Source organism: Excalfactoria chinensis, chromosome 9, assembly GCF_039878825.1.
Source record: "Excalfactoria chinensis isolate bCotChi1 chromosome 9, bCotChi1.hap2, whole genome shotgun sequence".
In the NCBI taxonomy this organism is placed as follows: Eukaryota; Metazoa; Chordata; class Aves; order Galliformes; family Phasianidae; genus Excalfactoria; species Excalfactoria chinensis.
In genome coordinates this window covers 522,119-545,470 of record NC_092833.1, presented here as the reverse complement: position 1 = coordinate 545,470, position 23,352 = coordinate 522,119, and the positions used below count along the sequence as shown (strand labels likewise).

At 46.1% G+C, this 23,352-nt stretch overlaps 1 protein-coding gene across 5 annotated transcripts in view; it reads right to left on the bottom strand.

Moving 5' to 3' along the window:
* MAP3K13 (mitogen-activated protein kinase kinase kinase 13) overlaps nucleotides 1-23,352 on the bottom strand; it is a 67,289-nt gene that overhangs the window by 24,152 nt on the left and 19,785 nt on the right. For 2 of the 5 annotated variants that reach the window (XM_072344156.1, XM_072344152.1), the window contains exons 3-4: nucleotides 20,989-21,131; nucleotides 3,144-3,712 (exon numbers count right to left, since the gene is read on the bottom strand). In XM_072344156.1, coding sequence (XP_072200257.1) covers nucleotides 3,144-3,645 — 502 coding nt within the window. In that variant the 5' untranslated portion in view covers nucleotides 3,646-3,712; nucleotides 20,989-21,131. Of the gene's footprint in view, nucleotides 1-3,143; nucleotides 3,713-12,230; nucleotides 12,318-12,389; nucleotides 12,464-13,748; nucleotides 14,262-20,988; nucleotides 21,132-23,352 lie in introns of those variants that run through there. The other 3 variants (XM_072344153.1, XM_072344157.1, XM_072344154.1) reach the window with 3 other exon arrangements.

Genomic DNA, 23,352 nt, shown 5'->3' with positions numbered 1-23,352 from the left:
GTGTTTACATGGGCAACACTGAAACTGTTGCTTCATACTGAAATAGCCTTCCTGCACAAGGACTCTGCCTTTCCTAGACAAAGCACACAGCACTGTCACTTCTCTGTTGCACCCCAATCTGTGAGCAGCAATAGGTAAGCAGACTGCTAAGCCCCAGGAGCCCACATGGTCTCTGTGTTACCCATTACCACACAACAGTTGGGTTGGAAGGGACCTTACAGCCCATCCAGTCCAACCCCTGCTGTGGGCTGGCTGCTCCCCACCAGCTTAGGGCCCACCACCACCCAGGGCCCCATCCAGCCTGGCCCTGAGCACCTCCAGGGATGGGGCACCCACACTTGTCCATGTGCCAGTAAATTTCCCTTCTTGTAGTTTAAAGCCATTCCCCCTTGTCCTGAACACATAAAAAGTTGGTCTCCATCTTGTATATAAGCTCCCTTTAAATACAGTAAGACAAAAGCTCTCAAAAAACCCTCTCACTGCATGGAACATGGCTACAATTTGGGGGCAGCCAAGTCCATGTTTCCCATAACACAACAAGCACTGACACTTCCCAGGGAGGCTGAAGATGCTGGAGAACAACCTACCAAATAAACATATATATATATATATATACATATATATATATATATATATATATGCATTATGTATGTGTCCTCTGCTGCTCCCAGGAACCACCTCTAAGGACAACAGGCTGACAAGAGTCAGTATTAAAAATAGGTATACAGAAACAAGTGTTATCAGCTGAGGCTTCCAGCAGCAGGGAAGCAACGCACTGTGCAACCACAGCATGGAATGGTTCGTGTTCCAGTCTTCTCTGGGCCTAAATGAACCTGTGGGGCACTTCTCAATAAAATAAAGCATAATAATGGTAGGAATTATGCAAAAGTTTGTGTTTCTAAGGTGATTAAGAACCACTGGAGCGGAATGATGGTAATCTGTATCCCAAAGGAAGCAAGGCAGGCACGACTCGAGCCATCCAGCCCATCTACTGGAAGCAAATTTTTGCTGTTTGCCAGCACTGGCAGCAGGATGAGCAACAGTTCTGCTTGATAACACTCACAAGCAGACAGCACTCACCAAAAATCAGCACAGTGTAATCAGGTAGCTCAGGAAAGAGGAGGTAAAAGCAGTAGAACGCCCCTCTGCCTTAATGCAGGGCACAGATCATCTGGACAGAACCAAGGCAGCAGCCCAAGGCTGCAAATGAGCTCCCAGGGGAAGGGAAGGCCACCGCAGCACCTCCCTGCTGCTCCAAGGGCCAGAGGTGCTCCTGCAGCCCCTGCTCCAAACAAGGAGCACAACAGCCTCAACCCTCTGGCCATCCATCACCAATTGGAGGCTTGCGTGCAGCTGATGAGAGTACAAATGTGGTTGCAATGAGCAGAATGAGATTGTATGGAAAACAGAACCATAGATACATTGAATCGTTAAGGTTGGAAAAGGCCTCCGAGATCCCCAAGTCCAATCATTAACCTACTTCACCATGCCCACTGCCCACGTCCCTCAGTGCCACATCTCCATGGTTCCAGAACACCTCCCTGGCACAACTTAAGGCTGTGGCCTCTCACCCTAACTATGAATGTCAGAGTATGACAAAACCCTCAAGGACAGCAGCAGTCTAACATCAGAGCTCTGGCCAAGTGCACAATTCTGAAGAAAAATATATATTCTGGCTCTCCCTTATGGCAGTGAAGACATTGTGGACACAGCTGAACCACACAGGCCACTCACTGTAGACTCAAAGCAATCCTCATATTGCTACATCTGTGGCTATTTCAAAGCTTCCCAAAGCAGCATTCAGTGGTGATTACAGGTTGCAGGGCATCCGCTGATCTGCGGCTCTGATCTGCCACGGCTGGAAGCATCCATAGCCTTGTGCAGCATGGCTTTGCAGAAGCACTGCACAGAGCTGGGGATCAAGATGAACCCACAGTGTCACACTCGTGCATCAGTGCAATTTGAAATAGCAGTTTTCAGTCTCTGCACAGAGAAACCAGTTTCTTGCTCTAAATGCCATAAAGATCCATACTCCTCATTCCTGTGCAGAATGAGAAAAATCAGGAGCTGAAAACAATGGATATATACTCATTCAAAAGCAATACACATACGTCAGGCCTTGTAATTTTGGTGTAAATTGGATGGTGTTGTGTTGTTGTTTTCTAAATATACATACAGTATGATAGCGATACATAAACAAAACAATGTCATCTCTTTTGAAAGCTTCAGTTTCACATCAAGCACACAAACCAAACAGCACAATGCTGACAGGGTGGTAGCATCCTCCCCTCTGGACGCCATGGGTGCTCTTACCTCACCTTAGGAACCATTCCCCAACCAAACCAGGGTTTTAGGAAACACTGCTGGGTTTTCTGACCAAATTATCTTGTGACTTGTCTACACCAGAAAACCATTTAATTAAAACTGAGGACACAGGAGGTTTCTACCCCTCGGTAGCGGTGGTCAGGCTGTTCCCATTCTCAATGAGCACACACCTCACCCATTTCAGCTCCTTAATTCCAGTGACAGCCTGTTCTTTTCCCATCTGCCACTTCCCTCCCCCTATGCCAGGGGAGAAATTGGACACCAAAGGCACAGCATAATTGGCTCTTAAGCTTTCAGCAGCCCCTAAGGACAAATGCATGCAATCATTCAGGACATATCCTACTCCCAAGTTACAATTTTTGTGCATACATATATACATATCTTTGTAACGTAATGTGCCCATAGCCAAGAAATACTCCTGCCATTTGGCAGTCAACTGGAGACAGCCCTCATGCACACGCAGCAGTAAAAACCCCTATGTCAAGTTCGTCTGGCACAGGGAAGCTGCAGAAACAAAGCAGTTGGTACAACCCCATGTTTGCCACAATTCTTCTGACCCTCACTTACAGAAATACCTGGTTCAGATCCCAACTTTGTTACAGCAGTCCAAGGACCTGGTTTAGAACATTTGACTCCATCCTTGGCAGCCTTTGACACTAACAAGTTTAGGCTGTGAGGTACAAGTTTACTCTTTGCAAACCCATTACAGGGCTGAACGTGACAAAACAGTCACACACAAAACTGAGGAAAGCAACCTGTGGCTTTTCCCATCTTCACACACTGTCCCAGAAGAAATGAAAGCCTATTTCCCCACTTACCTTGCTGCTGCAGTTTGTAGTCCGTGGAGTACGCCTTGCCTATGATGTTCCACACAGGCCTGAGACAGCCAAAAAGTCCCTCCAGAAACCCACCGCTCCCACTGCCTGATCTGTTGAACTGCACTTTAACATCGTCCGCCCCGCTGTTGCTCTCTCCATCCATAGTGCTCCTGTTGCCCTGAGGAATGGCCGTTTCAGATTCATCCTGCTCTCTTAGCTGCAGCACACTGTTCTCAAATTGGTCCCTAGAGTCCTCACTGATGCTGGTCAGCACGGCTGCAGTGACCGGGCTGTTCATGTTGTCCATGAGGTCCGTCTGCAGCAAGCCCTTCTCACGCATATCCTCTATGAGCTCGGGGGACGGGTGGTTTCCAGTAGGCCCACGTTCATCGTGTAGCCTACCAAAGTCTTTATCCTCACAGAAAGCTTTGCCGATGGAGTTTGGAGAGGAAGACAAGCTCAGGTGATCCTGAGTACTGGCCATGATGCTGTGAGTGTGCATCAAGGAGATGGGCTGAGCTGGAACTTAAAGAACAGGGCAATTCAGACGTGATGCATGGAGCCAGTACCTGCAATGAGAGCAAAAGGAACAACTATCAAATTTTCATCCAAGTATTTTCACTATGTGCACTTTTGTAGAGGGAAGCTGATAATTAACAAGGTTAACCAGCCATACCAGACAACTGTTGATACTTCACAAGCAAGGACTGCCCTGAAAAAAGCAAATAAATGATTCCTCCAGAACCTCTGCTCACACAGTACCCTCAGTGTCCGGGACAACACACAGCAATAGTGTTACACAAACATCTGAAAGTCAGAACTGTGCCACTTCAAAGCACAGCCTGCATCAGACTGAAGATGATCCCCAGGAGTTGCCCAGTTATAGACTGAGTGCCACCAATGGCCCTGAGTCTGGTGCAGCTCACAAACCCAGGATAACTCTGCAAACCTCTGAGAAGAGGCATTAGCAAAAGAAAGAACAAAGAAGAACTTCTTTACTGACAAGAGTGACAAAGCACTGGAACAGGCTGCCCAGAGAGGTGGGGGAGTTTCTTTCTCTGGAGACACTCCAGCCCTACTGGACACTTTCCTGTATGACATACCATAGGGAACCTGCTTGAGAAGGGGGTTGGACTGAGGGATCTCCACAGGTCCCTTCCAATCCCTGCGATTCTGTGATTCTATGACACAGTGTTCTGAATCCACCAAGGGATGGTTGGTACCTGCTCCCCCCAAGCCACAAGTGGTGACCATCACAGTCCTTCAGCTAAATCTGCACACCCACTCAAGAGACAGTGCCCCTTTTTCAGTGCCCTCCCATCTCTCTTCTCTTGCTACATGATCCATCACAAGTCCTATTTCCACATACCAGCTCTGTGCCACCAATCCGGGGGGACAGCCCAAGTCACCCCATGCTACACTGGCTGCTCACTGCCCAGTGCCTTCCGTGGGCAAGAGCCACCTCTGAAATGCCAGCCTCCGACCCTGCATCACAAGCCACTAGGCACATGTAGTCTGGAACAGAATAAAGTCCACTTTTATATTGCACATAAAATTAAGAAGGGGGAAAAACAGCAGTGAGTGAAACTACTTTGTTAAGAGGTGAGATCAGTTACACGGGGTACAAAGTCCTGAGCTCTGCAAACAGGCACTGAAAGGAAGAACGAGGTGGCCAGGTGCATGCAGCCAATCAAAAGGGAACAGCTCAGAGCCATAACTTCTCAAGATGAGGTCATTACAGAGATGAAAGATAAGAACTTCAGCTCGGTGTATGAAAAGCTCGTGCTCTGGGCTTCAGTCCCACTTCAGCAGGGAAAGCAGTGAATGGGAACAGCCAGGAGACTGCTCTACATCGCCTCCTCTTCCCTGTGTTTCCACCTGATCATAAGGGTACACATCAAGGCTTTGTCAGACGGAAGTTCTTTACCAAGAGAGTGGCAAAGTGCTGGAACAGCTGCCCAGAGAGGCTGTGGATGCCCCATCCCTGGAGGTGTTCAAGGCCAGGTTGGATGGGGCCCTGGGCAGCCTGGTCTGGTCTTAAATGCAGAGGTTGTTGGCCCTGCCTGTGGTGGGAGGGTTGGAGATTCATGATCCTTCAGGTCCCTTCCAGCCTGGGCCATTCCATCATTCTGTGACGTCATTCTGGTTGTAAGCATAATTCTTCAGGAGAACGCAACATAGGAAGTGGGGCCGAAGTTGCACCACAGTCCATGCCAGTAAAGGAGCTGACCTAAACTTGCACATAACCCTCCAGAGCTGGTTAGTCCAGACCTATCCACGAGCAGCATTACAATGACTGCCTGCTTGGTGTGGGCGCTGCAGGGTACCAGCAGCAGCATGTCTGCTGCTCACAGACGTTACACGATGACAGGTTTTGCTGTTGTCACAAAGAAAGAAAAGGAGAAGTTTCAAACCTGAAGAGAACTTCAGAAAAATTCCAAACCAGCTCCGGCTCAGCACTTCTGGGCACCACCAACTCCCAGCAACCTGACAGGGACAAGTGAATCCTTAAGCAACAGTGTGACCAATGTCCCTACAGAGGAAGCTGCTCACTGTAACACAGCACGTTCAGCAGTATGAATGAAACAGTCCGCATTTCACCTGCAAGAAACCCCACAGTAAGAGCCAAAACAAGAACTGAGGTGATAACGTCTCGAAGAACCACACGCCTAATAAACACAAAATACTAGCTAAGAAAAGCCAGGCTTTTACTGCTACCTCTGTCTGCAGCATTCTGACTTCAGAATGCTTTACTTTGGTAGACTATGCAGACAAAGAACAGCTTCCTTTGCACACATCTCACACCGTATAGCATACACCACTGTATAAGCACCACGTAGTCAGGGATGTTTATGATCTGTGTCTCCTTAGCTTCTACGCCGAAGAACACAAGCAAGTGGCATTCTCCTAACTTAAGGATGCTGTAACAGCCTCCAAACCAAAGCTGAGAGCCGTGTGCATGTGTAGGAGGGTTTGTGTGTATATTGATGGTACTCGCATTTCTCAAAGTGTTTCTGCAACTGCAGACTTGAAGGCAGAACCTCTGACTTAATCTATTTTGATGAGTTCATGCACTCTGCAGCAGGCAAATTTGTTTTATGTCTATAAAGGAATTTAAGGCTCAGAGTAATTTTGTATAATCCCAACTTCTTGTAAGTGATTCCATTTGCTGGCACAGCTTTTCTCTCAGCAAAACCTCCCCATCCCCAAACACAAGCAGGGCAAAGCACCCCTCTTCTGGGAAGAACGAGCACCCCTCAGTTTCCTAATGGTACTCATGTGCACACACACGTCCAGTAACACTGGACTGGATTCCTTCAAACAGCATCATATCACAGAGTCAAAAGCATTCTGCGATTGCACATCCATTACACTAAGTAAAGCCAATCCTCTGATGCACACTAAAGGACTAATTAAGGCAGAAGCTGGCTGACTGATACGGGGCAAGCCCAAAGGTCAGAGGGGACTCCTCTCCACACCACCACTTATATCCACTCTGCCACAACCCAGCCTTATTTTCAAGTACTACAACGATGACATTGCCGAAACACCACTCATTTCTGATAAACCAGCTGAAAACACTTCATCTGACCCACCTGAGATTTCCTGACTGTCACTGCAGCAGCTCTGATCTCAGCACATTTATGCATGTTCCCTTGTTTGCTCTACAAGGAAGCAGCAGATTTACCTGGGTAAACAGAAATGTTGTCACATCGTTGTGGTTTTGGTTTTTGCTCCTGTCCTTTTCCCTGTGATTTCTTGCTGTCGGATAAATGTTCCATGATTTCTGTACCTTCTGCAGAACAAGACCGAACCGTGCACTTTTAGTTCCTTTCTCTGGTAAATACTTGAATGCCATCTCAACGTGAGATGATTGCTGTTGGCAGACATGGTATTTCCTGAGCTACATGTGTTGGGGTTTGCAGCTCTCTTACTACAGTCATACTAAGCACTTAGCAGAGTATTTAACATAGCCATGGGCATTAAGCAGGTGAGACCTGGATGTGTAACTGTGCCACATGTACCATCACAACACTGAGCCTGAACTCCTGCATCTGCTAATTAACGCTCACCTTTATTCAATATACTCAGTCTATTCCCAAATAGGTGCTCAGCATTTTGGCAAAATGATTTTACAGTTGTAACATCCTTTTGTCTGTCACTGCATCAGTGGGAAAGACAACTCTGCCTCGCTTTCTGCTCTGAACTCTTTCTGACAATGACAAAAATAGTACAGCATTCCAGCCAAGAATTATTCAGAATGACTGCATTTGAGTTCTGTGCCTCGAGCCAGCTGGAGGTTTGCACCTCATCTATTCCAGCTCAGCCTGTCGGGGTTGAAAGAAGCAGCACCTGGGCCACACTATAGGAAAAAAACCCAGACCAGACCAGAATGACAGTCATCTATCTCCATTTCCTGCTCTGAGAACCAAGACAGGGATCTGCAGGCAGGCAGAAACCCCGTAGCACACCCCAGGCAGTCTCCTCACAGTGCACACTGACACACAGTGCTGCTTTTCCACTCTATAGCCCACCACACGTTTTTCCTGCGTGAATGTGTCAGACCATTTTTCACAGGAGAACACTTTGCCATTTACTATGTTGCAGTAGGAAGGTTTGTAGCTTCACTGTTGGTTACATAAGGTAACATCACATATCCTTTGCACCACCCACCCCTCACCTGCTTGTTAGTCTCCTCAAACAGCCAGCTCTTCCCCGACACCTGAACCCTTTATCTTCTTCATGCCAGCTGCCATTTCACGAACCATCTCATCCTCCAACCCAACATCTATTTCCAAGCCTGAAAAATCCCACTCCACCCACTCATTCACCCCATGAAAGTTGTTCTGCATCTCTGATCACCTCTCTACACCTTTCCCACTTCTCCTCTATCACCTGAGTGGCGGAGGAGTAAAACAGCACTGAGAATCCCCAGCGTGGGCACACCACAGAAACGTACCGTGACGTAACAACTGCTTTTGCTGTTCATTTCTTTCCTAACCATTTCTCCAGCGCTGCCTAACGTGCCGGTCCAGAAGCTCAGCTAACTCCCACAGGTCTCTTACATCCTTAAGATCTCATTCCTGAGCAGAAAAAGCCAGTTTGGAACCTAATTTGGGATGTTAAGATTAAATTTGTATGTCATCAGCACTAACTATGACTGCCATTTTATCATCCAAGTTTATGAGATCCATCTGGTACTCTAGGTCCATTGGGTCCTACCCTGAGAGCCTTACTTTTGTTGGTGAATGCTCTTGCTTCAGAATGATCCCAAACGACCTGGATACAGGAAGCACGAGATGCAAGGAGTATAAGGAGTGCAACCTCCAGAACCCAGAGCTGACAACTGCTCTGTAAATTCTTCTACATTACTTTATTTATCCTTCCTCTTATTTCATGTCACGCAACCAATTGTTTGTCTGTGAAAGGGTGTGCCTGGTATCCTATAGCTGCTCAGCTGAAGAACCTCTGCTAAGCAATCACAATCCCAACCGGTTGCATCAACCAGACCCTCTTTTCTCAAGTTGCTCCAAAGAAATTGAACAGGGCATCACTACACCTTAAAGATCTCTGCTGACCGATCACTGCGCAGGCTGTCCATCTGCACTGGGCTCTCTGCATAGGAATGAATGTTTTAAATCCACAGACACCAACCACCATAACAGCACAGATTTGGGGGGTGGAGAAGAAGGTCCTTGATTTGGAAGAAGAAATCAGGCGGCCACTTCTGCTTTTTGGCACGAGGAACATACAAAATGAACAGTCAGCTGTGTGGACAAGGCAGACAAAGAGCCAACCTCCACCCTGGCCTTGTATATTCAGGGAGACCTCTCCAGCTGATTTCAGTGGAAGCCGGATTGATTCCTGTTTCACCTGCTAGCTAACCAGCTTCACAAAGCACGGTTTATGAAATAAGCAGCTTACATAACTGTTGTATTTTCAGCACTACATACATAAATGCTTCCTCTATCCTGTACGAGGTATTTTTGGATCTCCTAAAATGCTGCTGTGTTCTTCCAGGGCTTTGCATTCTTCTGCTCAGAAATTGCATAATCTGATGCCATAGGAAATAAGTGATGTTGCATAATGACTTTTACATTCACTGCAGGATTTTGGTACTACATATTTCTATAGCAAAGCAGCCAGGCCTTCTCTGTGGCTCTAAATTGAAGCCAACAGTTCTGGAAAAAAAGGATGACTACCAACCAGCTGTCCTGGGAGGACAGGACTGGGGGGCACAAATAGGGCTGGCAAAGGAGGGAGCACCCTATACTGTGCTGTTACAATGACCTGAATGTGATGATGTGAAATTCACTCCGTATGCCCATGGACTCTACATGTGATCTTGACAATCAAATGGGAAAGGAGTTTCTAACTCCACTGCGGTGCCATGAAACCATACCTGCTGTCCCTACAGTATCCTTACTATAGAAGAACGGTGGCATCTTTCATCCCCCTCCCTTTTCCCTTACCAAACAAGCACAATGGTGACAGGTTGATGGTTGGATCTTAAGAGGTCTTTTCTGACCTGAACAATACTATGATTTCCAATGCCTGGTATGGTTGTTTGCACGTACCAAGCTATAAGCATCCTTCAAAGAATAAGGTTTTATGTGTGCTGCTTCAACATCCAACGGACCACTGATGCCCTGTGTCTCAAGCTGTTCAAGGATGCTGTGCAGCATTCAGCTGCCATAACAGGATAACTCTGATTAGCCTCTAATACTACTGAATTACTACTGGAGTCCATCTTGGATCAAAGTTTAGAATGCTGTTTGTACCTCTTTTATCTTAATAGCTGCCTTGATGGTACAAAACACCTTTGAAAAGCCAGTCACAGGTTTCAGGGCCATTTCCCTCTCTCCATCCTTCAGAAATTAGCACTTTCCTACCTCATTAAAGATCCACGTTGCATTACTAATTAACAATAACAAATTAAAGGATTTAAGTTCAAGTATTTCACAGCTACAAAATCCAGGAGAAATTCAGAGTTCACGAACCCCTTGACAGCTTCTCTGGCACTGCCACGTGAAGCCACTAAGATTTCTAAGTACTACCAGTGGGCTGTGCCTTGTAATTTCCCTTATAGAACAGGAACATCGTATTTTCCTCCAAGGAGCAGTGTTAAGATTAATTAATGTCTGAGAGATCTTGGAGGATGAAGATCAATACGCAAGTGCTATTTTCAGGAATCCTATGACTGAATCAAACTCTCTCTTGAATTCATGTGAGACATCAGCCTGGTCTCAGGTAAATTCACTCACATACTTGTTATTATTTTTGTAGTAGATATGAATTATTCAACATTTGCAAAGCATATTTGACATAAAAACTATACACAGCCTTCTCAGCACTAGGAGCTTACGTGATTCACACCCAGCATTAAGGTAAACAGCTGCAGATGGAAACAAAACAAATACTGGGGCACGTGCAGAGCTTTGCCCATCCATCATCACTGCAAGTGGTGGCACCCGATGGGGAGAGCAGCACACCTGGAGGAGCAGGCAGCTCCCAGGGGAAGCAGCAGCACCCGGCTGCGCTCACTGAGCACCGCAGCACTTCCACAAGCAAAGAGGATTACTCCTCAACAGAGCAGCGAGCACAATGGCCTGCTCAGGAGCCTCTATTAAGCCTATCTTACTGACACGGCGTAGGGGCTGGAGCAGCACCCAAGAGGTGTGATCCTATTCTTCGGCCACAAGAGCTGTCTGTGATGGTAACACGATCAGGGCAGCACATACAACACACAATGTCACGGGCTGCAGAACCACAGAGGAGAGCACACAGGCCCTGTGTGCAACCTGGCATCCTGCAGGGACCTTTCAAAGCAACATCAGCTCCTGGCTCACCCTGCTAGGTAGCTCTGATAAAGGAAGGGGGATCTTCTCAGGCCATGAGGACAGAGGTCAGGTGTTGCATGTTCCAGGGGTAAGCTCCGAGTTGTGCGTCTTTGTTGCTGCTTTCCGTGTCCTTCATAAGACCTGAAGGCTGCAAAGCGATGGGCAGGGGACAGGAAAGGACAGGCATCCCAGGAGCAAAGGAAACCTCCACCCCAAGACCTATACTTCACAGTCCTGCTGCTGGAGGAAGCCTGGCTTCCCTCCTTACCTCACAAGGGTCTGTGCCTCCTTTCTTTCCTCATGGCACCCCTCACCCTGCACTATAAACAGCAGGGACAATATCACAGGTTCAACAGACAGTTACAGAACCACATACATTCCATGGAAAAAATCCCTTCTTAACCCCAGCCCACCCCCAGTTGTCACAAGTGCCTTTAAGCCCACTCCAGCATGCAACATTTTGGTTAAGGTTGTAAACAGGGGAAGAACACGGAGGTCAAAATGAGTATTCACAGGGATGACAGCAAGCACATACAGTGTTTCTGCTTCCAGCCCACCTTGCCATAGTAGCCAGCTTGCTATCCAATCCAAAGCAGTGCATGGTTTCAGTGAAATGTTTACTGCCCACCCCCTTTTCCCCCGCAAGAAGCAAAAGAGATTCACTGAAGTGTCACAGCAAGAGCATCCTTCAGGAGCTCCAGCCCCTGCACAGGGCATAAGGAGAGAAAAGAAGTGTCCTAAGCAGGCCAGAGCTTGCTGAGCTGCCTCCTTTCTGCAAACATAGAGGCAGCATTTGCCTCAATTCACACTCATCCACTGATGTGCAGAAGCAGCCCTCTGCAATCCTCCTCCGCAGCTGGGACTTCAGGTGGGAGCTCAACAGAGCTGTGGGCACTGCCCGGCCCACCCCGTCCTGCACAGCAGGGCTGCGTTTGCACCAACATCAATCTGTCTGTATGGCTGATGTCAGACCTCTTCCTCTCTTGTATTTTTGTTATATATAGATATCTAAAAGCTTATAAGATTCTCCCATTTTGAAAAACATGATGACTATTTCCATGACTGAACTGCAGGAAGCCCCAAAGAGGCACCAGTTCCAAACAACTCCAGGCTCAGGCACCTTCTCATATTTGTTCACAGTCATTCAAAAAAAAGAAGAATGTAACAGGAAAAAGTACAGAACCTTTATCCTGCCTGCTCAGAACAGCTCTGTATTTTAATAACTATCAATTGTGAAACAGCTTACCTATGAAGAGATCCTCAAACAAATCACGACTCGATTTGCTGACCCATCAGAGATAAGGCACTTACAGACTCCTTAGCACGGAATACAAAAGAAAAAGGTTAAAAAAGCAACGGGAGGAAAACGCGCCCCCATTAACACCGTACAGCAGAGCATGCTCACCAGATGCGCTGCGCTGGGAGCTGTTGGCTAATTGCAGGCGTGGGGGTCACAGTGAATCCCGGCCATAGATGCAGCCATCAGGCAGCAGGGGACAAAGACAGCTGTGAGTGACAGCGCTGCTCCTGCTTACAAAGACCCGGAGGGCCCAGGAACAAAAGTGGTGTAAGAGCAGGAGCAACCTGCTCCACCAAAACATGGTGTGTTTGAGTTTCACAGCAGCGGTGCGCTACAGAAACGGAGCTTCAGAGGGTCACAGCCCTAGAAACAAAAAGCCACGCAGCAAAAAGGACGGGAGCAGAAAACTTGCACGCCTCTAACAACTTTAATGGCAGGATATCTACCTGCCACAACACAGCAGGTGCTGAGAGAAGGGCCACACCTGCAGCCAGACCTGCTCCATCTCTCTTCATTTCCCTTCTCTTCTCAAATGTTTCTATGTGTTCTCCTTCAAAAATCAAGCGCTCACGAGTTCTCCCCATTTCTCCCATTGGAACAGACTGTCTATTGACAAAAATCCATCTATCCAAACGCACAGACCTGATGTCATCTTTCCCCCGGATCAACCTAAAATAGCCCATCTTTCATTTACCAAACAGAGCTATCTGGCTTGGTATGATTAAGATATTGCAGCACAGATGCCTCCCTCCCCCCCCACCCCCCCTCCAGGCTCCAAAAATAATATTATAGAACAGCTCCACTCATTTCAATGGGAGAAAACATGACATCATGCCCCAGCCAGGTGAGCAAGAATATGACAAACCTTGCCCCCCCTCGTGAGCTGATCCTTAACCCAAATGCTGCTCCCAGCTCCTGGTTTATTGGGGAGAGGGGAGAGCTCTCGGTGCCACAGACAGCACGAGCTGCTGCTTGCTGTAATAAAGGGAAAATTCCTAACAGGCTGCTAAAAAGACATCTCTCCATCGCTTCAAAAACGCGTTTAAATTATTCACTACCGTGACACAACAGAAGCAGCATTTCATTAGTCCACATGGGAAATACTTCCGACATTCCCTGCATGTTCCACGCACGTCCATTCTCTATCGCTTTTCCCTGCTTCCCCTTTAAAAGGGGGGCACGAGAAGATAAACGTGCGGAATTGTAACTGAAAAATGTCTCTCAGAGAAGCGAAAAGGACAGGGCAGCTCCCGGCTCTGTTACCGTGGGGATGGATGAATTCAGGTTTTCCCGTTCCCCCATCCCTGCCCCTCAGCATCGTTTTTCAGCCCTCTCCCATCACAAACGCAGCATCCATCTGTCCTTCTGCAGATAAATGGCGAAACGGGAGCGCTGCCCATCATCAAACACAGCCCACAAGCACACACGCTTCAAAACAAGACCTTTCCTCTCCAAAACACTCACCAGGATGAAGGCTGCCGACGCGCTGCTCCATTTTCCGGCTTTAATAAAGATGGAAGGCAGGAAAAAAAATAAAAAAAAAAAGAGGGAAAAAAAAAAAAGAAAATAAAAAGAAAGGGAAAAAAAAAAAAAGGCCAAAAAAAAAAGGAAGTGTTGCAAAATAAAAGGAAATTCCACCCACACAATCCTGCAGCCCTGCTGCAACGGAGCACAGAAGCGTGCTGACGTCACGGATTCATGAATGGATGGAAATGGGGCTGTTTGGAGATTCGGCAGAGCTGGCTGGGGAGCAGGGGGCAGCCAATCCGCGCGGGTACCGCCGGCCACCTCCTGCCTGCCACATCCAGGCAGCACGAGCCCAGCAGCCCCACGCCAGCAAGGCGGGGAGGGGATGCAGGGAGCGGGCTGTGCATCGCTGGGGCTGGGGGGAAAATGGCATCAGCGCTGCCATGCCGGGGAAGGAGCGGGCGAGGACATCCTCTGCTGCCTCCGAGCCGAGCTGCTGCCCCTGCGCACGGCTCGGTGACGGCAGCGTATCGAATAGCAGCCATCTGTTCTATGAATCGAGTGCATTTAGGAATCAGAAAAGGAGTTTGTTATCTCTCGGGTTGGGGTTTTTGGTTTTCTTTTTGTTGTTGTTGTTTGTTTGTTTTTTTTCTGAGGATTTCAAACCCTGGGTATTATTATTAAGATAATGAAATATAAGCATGCACTGGAAGGAAGCTGCAGGGAGAACAATAGGAGGCTTGTGTTTGATAAGTGATGCAAAGGCACCAACAAAATCCAAATAGGAGCACAGACAGAATCACGCATTCAGCTCTCCCCAAACATTCGTACAGCAGGCAGACAAGCGTCCAATGTCAGAAAGGCTCAGAAGCACAACTCCAAGTGCACCAAGTTGAAGACGTGCAGCCGTGCGCAGGGAGCAGAAGGCACAGCAGGGCTCCAGCCACACGGCAGCCCACCGCCATCTTCATCCCATCCCACAGCCGTGCCAACACACGTCCTCAGTTCTGCACACCAGATGCAAGGGCACTGAGCCATGTTGGAGGCCTAAGTGGATGGCAGCGTCCTTCTGGAGACACTAAGAGCAGCGCCAGTTCACTGATGGTAGAATCATAGAATCACTAAGGTTGGAAAGGACCTCCAAGCTCATCCAGTCCAATTGTCCACCTATCACTTCCCACTATATCATGTCCCTCAATACTTGTGTTCTCTCTACCCAGAGCCAAGCTTGACCTTGGTTTTGCATCTGTGAGGTAAGAGGGATGGAGCAGATAGATGAATACAGCTAGGAATTAAGGTCTGGAAAAAAAACCTCAGCTGCATACTCTGCAATTACACCATTTGGCACAGGCTGCCTATAGAACTGTGGCTGCCACATCCTTGGAGGTGCTCAGGGAGAGGCTGGATGGGGCCCTGGCAGCCTGAGCTGGTGGGGAGCAGGCAGCCCACGGCAGGGGTTGGGGCTGGGCAGACTATAAGGCCCCTTCCTACCCAAGCTGTTCTATGATTCCATGATCTTGGAACAGAACTCATCAGCGTGATGAGAACTGTTTCTCAACAATGTGCAGCTTCCAGATTATTAACAGCCAGGATTTCCATATTCCCACCACCCTAGCCTGTAGGAAGCAACTAAGCCAGAATTGGATGCCCTGACATTTACCCTGTGGGGCACATTTTGAGAGGATGGCTGAGGCATTCCCCTCTTTTTCTATGGGAACTAGGTAACATCCCAAAATCAACTAGGGATGGGTGCAACAACAAAGTAGATCTGAGTCTGGAAATCAAAGACTGTGCTCCTTTACACCCCCTGATACTAACTTCAATGGAGGGAGAACAGCCTTCCTGAAGGCTGACAGAACCACGCACGCAGAGAGTACTTACGTAAAATGCACTTACATGAGGGGATGGGTGGTTGTTTGCATGTGGTAAGACAGTAGGGTTATTAGTTGGCTTTTTGTTTAAGTGTCTTTGATAGGGAGCCAGGGGCTCGGCATACAGCCAGGGTGGCACAGTCAGAAGGTAAAGCATGGGAGCCCTCTGCACACCCTCACCTTCCAGTGGTACCCAGGAGCTGGATGCAATCAATCCAACCAAAGGGCTGCTATGATATGGATCTATCAGTGGGCTCCGAATGCAGTGGCAGCCACAATCATTTAAGCTTTGATTCAGGACTTCAGTTTTTGAATGGAGCTTTATAAAGCTGACCAGAGAAAATGAAAATTAATGCAAATCTCTCATTACCTACTTTCAAGATCAAAGAAAGCACGCATTAGCTTTTGCTGAGGAGATCTAATGAATGAAAACCTACTTTTTAAGAGCTAGAATTCACAAAAATATACAGCACGAGGTTTCTACTCAGACAATACAACAGCTGCAGGTCAAGCAGTAGGACACAAAAGGAGAAGCAGTGCTGTGAAGGCAATGACATCTCCTCCAAGGGATGTCTGCATGCCACGACTTCTCACCACCTGGACACTTGGGTCCTGCCTTCCTTGTTCCCAGAACACAAAGTTCTGCTTTACAGCCTTGCCAGCATGAAAAGATCACACTGGTGGTCAAACAGCATTAGAAAACAGGAGGGCTGCAACCAGTTATGTACTTCAGTAACACCCATTAGCTCCTCTGTTGCACAAGTGGTGCGTAACTAACTACAAGTGGATCAGTGTTAGAATTTCCCCATGCCTCATTCAGACACAAGCACTGGCAAAAGCAGGAGACTCCTTATGAAGTATCAGATGCACAAACGCGACCCTATGTTTAATTCAACATTAAAGCAAAAACAGAAGGAAACAAAACGCATAACATACAACAAGGATGTAAGCTACTATAAAAGCAAAGTTCACGTGGGAGCACCAGTGACAAATTCACAGCTAGAAAGGATATCTGTGTAACAAAATAGACCCCTAGGAGACACAGCAGGCAAAGCCAGGGGAAATGGGTGCAAAAGGAAAGCTAGAAGTATTTTAACAAGTACCTGTTCACTATACTTGAAAAAAGATAGCGTAATTAAGGACTTCTAGGCCAATTAGTAACTAATAGAAATGCCGTACACTTTAAAGTTGACACATCATGTTAATTTGAGCCTGGTTTTAAGATACTCATTTAACAAGCACCCCAATGCACTGACCTCCAATTTTAACAAACTGGGAAACTATTGAAAATGCAGAAGGCTGAAAACAATATTAGGCCAATGTTAGAAAAATACCATAAGCTTGCTGCTTGTAGGCCTTGTTAACTTGACGTTGACCTCAGGAAAAAATAATAATACTTAAAAAAAACATATCAATCTTTGGATGTAAGGGATGGCTGTGCTGCATCAGAGCAATACCCATTCATCCCAGTGTCCCACCTCCACTGGCACAAAGGGAAGCAGGAAAACTAAAGCAAATGCCACACACTCACCATGGCGAAAGCAGAAAATGAGAAGAGGCTGAAGTAACTCAGAGGCTAATTTCATAACTGTATGTATACAAAGCCGCTTATAAATCCACTCTGCTGAAAGCCTGAGTGTTTGCATAGATAGGATATCTAAAGGGATGCTTTATTGTCAAGCTCTGAAACGTACAAAATGCTTCAATCTCTCCAACCCCGCAGGCAAACATTCCTCTTCTAAATGCCCTGAACTTCAGCGGTGGGGTGAGCAACAGAAATCATACAGAAACCAGCAGATCTCTGGGCTTTCAAAATCTCAGGACTGGGGAGATTCCAGCTGAGAATTCCAGCTGCAAACACAGCTGAGAACAATCACAATCTGACAGGACCTGAGCTGTGGCGAGGCCTTCAGGTCTGCTCACGATTAAAAGCAGAGAGCTGGAGATGGCTACAGACACACAATGCTTTGAGAAAGTCACCCCATCTTTAATGCCTAACCAAAAACTAAATCAAAGAGAAGGAAACATGCTCATTTTCTGCTTATTTTTCACTTTTCGGGTCACTTGCAAAAATCCCTAGCAGAGGACCCATGAGAAAAGCAGAACCATTTGCATGGGGAAACAGCCATGAAATAGTGATTCTCCCAGAGATCGCTCCAAAATGAAGTCTTCCATAGCAATAATTAACACTAACAGAATTGCCAGCAGTGAGCAATGCTGCAAAAGTAATGAGAATGTACAGTTCTCAGCCATAAGGGATGCTTTTAAGGCTGGCTAAGTTACAGCCACCCATCCCGTTCCAGGCTGGGAGCTGCAGAGCACTGCTGGGCTCATGGGACCTGAGAACACAGGCTGAGAACACATGGTGAGGAAAGCAGAGTCCTGTCACCTCCATTATTCCCACAGAAAGGCACTGATCTGTCAACGCATAAATAGGAAACTACTGAGGAAATAATGAAACAATATAGGATGTTCTGTTCAGAGGGTAAAACCTACTTGCACAAATATACCAACAACTGCTGAGCAGATGTTCTGTAGAGAAGGATTTGGGGACACAGAGAGGATCACAGACTGAGTGCAAATTACAAATATCAAGTCGTCACAAGCAAGGCAAATTTATCCAGTCACAGCAGCACAAGTTCAAGAGAATGGAAGTAACCAGTCTGTTCAGTTATGGTAAAGTCCATTTTGGGGTGAGGCTTGCCAAGAAACAGAATCCATCACAGAACCACCAGGAGAGCAAAGCTGACAAGGGGACCTAAGGGCTGAGTGGGCTGACTGAGGTTGTTCCATCTGAGCAAACTAAACCAAATGCACACAAAAAGCCCTTATCTTCACCTCTGTGGTGAGAAGGGGGAGTTATGCACTCAGGCTGCAAATAATAGAAGTTTACTTAAGCCACTGAAAGTAGCTTTGTAGATGGTGACTACAGCCCTAGCACAGGGAAGTCTCATTGCCTTCTGTGTTAGATGGTAAATAAGTGGATGCCTCCCAAGAACTGCCCAGCAATGCAAACGAGGAGCCAAAAGGTCAGGATGATCTTTTGGAACTTTGCAGGACTCTCTTCCTACGAAGACAACGAAATACTGAAAGCTCTGCAGCAAAGCCAGAAGCTAAAAAATTAATCTGATCTTTTGCAGCATGAGGTCTTGCTGAATTAAATCTCTCCAGCCCTGCTGCTGTTATACAACCTCTTTGAGGAATATTACTCAGACTTATAGCAAAAAAAAAATACAAAAAAAAATGTCAAAAGCCCATTAAGAAAGCTGAATTCAAGCATTTGTAAGTTGGAGCCTGCTAGAATGAGGCACTATTTTTGGTATTAACAGTTCTCTGTAGCTTTGTGATAAAGTTCCTTTGAGAACCGTTGATCAGCCCTATGTAAATACTCTTAACACACATAAAACCTACTCATCAACCTCCTCCCAGACTAGCACCATGAAGCTCTCGGTAGCTCTTTCTTTACAGCTCACTGCTCTTTTTCCTTCTCTTCTTTCCTGTGGCATTCCCTCTCTTCTGCTGCTGCTGCACACAGACCCCAGGATCCTCTTGGTTGGTCTGAGGAATCACAACACAGAATCACTCGCTTTACAAAGAGTGATGATACCTTAAACACTGGAAGTCAGGTTTAACAGATTTTTGGTTCAGAATAGTTAGATTCAGTGTCAGACTTGTCCAGCAATGGTGTTCTTGACTCTTGCTTTCAAGAGTGATGCTGGACAGCACAGAATCAATCACATGTACCACCCCAAAGCAAGACACTCTCAGGAGGTGCTGCATGGCAAACTAAATACTTGCTTTCTCAATTAAGCCATAGAGCTGTCTCCAAGGGACAGCCAAAAATAAAACATCCCTCAAAGGGGCACATAAAAGTCAGGCAATGTCCCAGCATTCATCTAAATCAAACCATCAGCTTTGCACAGCGCAGGATTTTACCTATCCAGAGAAAAGGAGTAACATGTTTGTAAACACAAGTGATGCCTATGAGAGACAGAATGACAGTCATGCTCAAAACATGGCAGCTGAAGCATCAACCCCACAACATTCCAGGACAGTTTTGTCATAGCAGTATATAAAACCTGTAGTACTTCACAAGGAGAGTAAGAACAGAGACTACACATCCCCTTCAAGCTGAGAGATATAAGCCTTCTCAGAGCCCAACATCCCACTTAGTAGAGAGGCAGGGTTTGCAGAAAGTGTCTGTATCCTTTTCATGTAGAATCCGACAGTGTCAGGAAAATACCAACAATAAGCTACATGATTAGAGCATGTCTGGTTGACTTTCTCCCCCACTGCTTGTGACGTACTAGGCTTCACATTCCTCCACAAAGAGGCACTTTTTGTCCTTAAGGCACCTCCTGTTCCACTAGGACATCACTACTGTGCATATTACACACCAATCCAGAGCACTTTTTCTATTAACTGAAGAAAATGAGATCAATAAAGAGACACAGCGCTGGTGAAGAAACTGATTGTTGGTGAAGATGCAAGGGCAGGGGAGTTTATGCAACTAATTGCTCTCATTGCGATGAAATATAGTTTAAATCAAGGGAGAATGTCTTTCTTTGGCAAAATGATTTCTCAGCTAGTATCTGTAAAAAAAACAAGAACTTCTTTTTAAACAATATCCCTCCAAGCTTAATTCCCAAAAGATTATAGTATTACGTTACAATCTGCTCCTTCTCGCAGTTCTCACATACAGCTCTGCACCCAATTTGAAATGTTAGATACCTTCTTTTAATACAAACAAAACACAACAGTAAAAAAAGCCCCCGATCGCAGCTGGTACTTGCCAAAGGGCAACATCAGACAGAAAGGGAGACACACAAGCTCTGCACTACCTATGGCAACAGACATCAGACATAAAATCAGCAGCGAAAGCCAGCAAATCCACGTGCCCATGGCACAGCAGTAACCTCCAGCAGTCAAGCTTGATACTACTATAAACATTTGACATAGTTTTATAAATAGTGAACAGTTGCTAGAAAACAAACAAACAGCTAAAAGCATCTTGTTCTAGCATTATTTAGCCTATAGCCTCCTTCTCAATTTGGAAGTGATTCATTGCTCTCTGCGTTTTATGGAATTTCACTGGTGTGTCTACTTGTCCCTTCCTGTTCACTACAGACTGCATCTGAACCCATTAGATGTCCTGCAACTAAGCTACTGCAGGAGAGTGAGGTTAGCAGTGACATGGCTGTGGATGTACTATCACACAAGATGGTAAGCTTACCTCAACCCCACCTTTGAAAAGCAAAGCACATCTAAAATTTATGGGTAGCTGTAGGAGTGAGTGCTTTATTGTTTTGTGCCTGCTCAAGTTTCTGACTCGTTGCTACAGTTAAAGCACACACAGCTGTGGGTACCTGATCATTTTTCCAGGTGCACTGAAAGCCCATGTCCCCTTGGCTTGCTGCACATCAGACTCTTCAAGTCAGGTAAACCAAGCTGCTCCCTGAAGCTGCACCACAGGTAATGCTCGAGACAATCCAGCAGCGAATTCTTCTCTCTAGAAAGAAAAGCAATAAGGAACTTCAGAATCCTATAGAACAAAGATCCGTTTAATTAAATGCTCCTAATACCCGTGCAAAACATCCCATTAGCACATCTTGATGCTACATAGTACATTTAAATGCAGCAGCAAACTGCCAAAATAAAGTATGCACTTTCAAAAAGGATGGAGGCTGGAAGCAGAAAGACATCGCATTTAGCACATCCTTCCTTAGCACGCTCTATAGTTCCTTTATGTTACAGTGTTAACCTAAATTAAGAAAGCAGCTCCCACAATAGAGCTCAAAGCTTTCCATGTTCGATGCATACATCTCATTCTGGATTGGATTTTAAAATAACACACTCTAAGATAATCTATTAATGATTTCTCTCACGTAATCTTATACCTACGCTTCGAATTGTTTCCCTGTTCTCAAGGAGATCTTAGGAAAAGCACAAGCTGTTGCAGTCCTCCACCATACACGCAGCTCATCATACCATCGTCCCTCCTGCCATCACAACCATGCAAGCAAAGAAACTGGGTCTTCCAGTTCTCAGCCTGCTGCATATTCTTCCCACCCCATAAAAATCCAGAGGACTGAAAGGCTTAGCCCAGCTCTTCATAAAATTAGAAATAATTAAGACCTTGAAATTGCCAAACAAGGCAAAGACTGAACTAATTGGTCTTAAAACAGATTGCTTCTACCCGCAGACCTATTTACACATGAAAACATAGATGCTTGCCATAATTTGTAAGGAACTCACTCAGTGGTTCCATTAAATCAATGGCCCCAAAAGCCAGCTAGCCATCAGATTTTAACCACAGTTTAAGGAAAGGAATGGGACACGTACATTCATGTGCACACATACACACACACATATATATATACACACACGCACAGAAAGATGTGTTTTCTTGCTTAAGGAAAAACAGATTGCAAGTAGATAGGTACTACAGATGAAACAGTAATACATAATTGAGAACCAAACCGCATAAAATAGGAAAAGATTGCATTTGATTACATTACGGTTAAAACAGCACATTATAACAGAGAGATATTCTTAAAAGACACGAGCGTGACGATGCCTGAAGCTGGCAGGATGCCACTGGAATATATAGCTGAATCTCACACACAAAAAATATGCCCATCTGAGGCTTAAAACTGATGTTTTAAGCAGAAGTTTTAAGCTATTCTGGAAGAGAAAGGCTTTGGGGGCCTGAGGTCTTCTGCCACCAGGTGAGTGCTGCTCTTCCTGCATGGGGATTTACTACAGCCTTTACAGCACTCTGCTTTTAACACACGGCCTTCCAGATTCCACTTGGAAGATTCTATGTGTCTGCAAAGCCAATGCTCTTGGTAATCAATCAATCACATGAATAAAACAAATACAAAACCGCTCACATGCAACAAAGAGAATCAAACTATCTGGAAACAATTACAGAACACACCTGGTGATTAGATTTTTTTTTCCCCGCTTTCATATCAGCCAAGGATTTCTTTTAACCTATTACTTCTCATCCCAGCAAAATACCAGCAGAATGCTGAGCATCTGGATTCAAACATGATCCCCTACAGATGTATTTTATTTAAAGAACTGAACAAACAGAACACTATTTGCTTTGAAATTCTCCTACAAGTGGTGAAAGCAGAGCTGTGACTGTTGCATTGTATTCAGCAGAGCTCGGATTGCATTCCCTGCATCCGGTTTTAAGACCTGTTAGAGATGCTGCTCAGTGCTGTAGCATGGCTTTGCGCTCTCCTGATGGCATCTAGTTCAAAATAGATCATTTTGTGCAGAATAAATACTTACAGGGAAGATGCACGAACAGCACAAAGCCAGCAACTGCAGCCAACTTCTCCAGTCACCTTTGTCCCTTTCTGGCTGCTGGTCCCGGATTATTGCTGGTCTTTAACTACCTGGGCCTTGAAGCCCTGAGAAGCTCCTATCCCAGCTCAGCAAGGTGGGAGGGTTTGTTGTTTTAACCGTTGGCTGATAGCAGCTTATCAGCAAGTTTTCAAAGGTTAAACATCACATTTGCATGGCAAAGAGCACAGAAAGCACAAGGAAAAGGTTGATTTTGTGTTACTCTTCCTGCTGCAGCGTGTTCCTCCAGCAAGAGCCAGGGCTCCCATACACCTCTGCCCACAGTGCCATCCAGAGAAGGAAGAGAAATGAAAATCCCTGCTCAAAGAAACCACAGCCAGGGCCAGCCACCAAGTTACACACATATTCCTAAT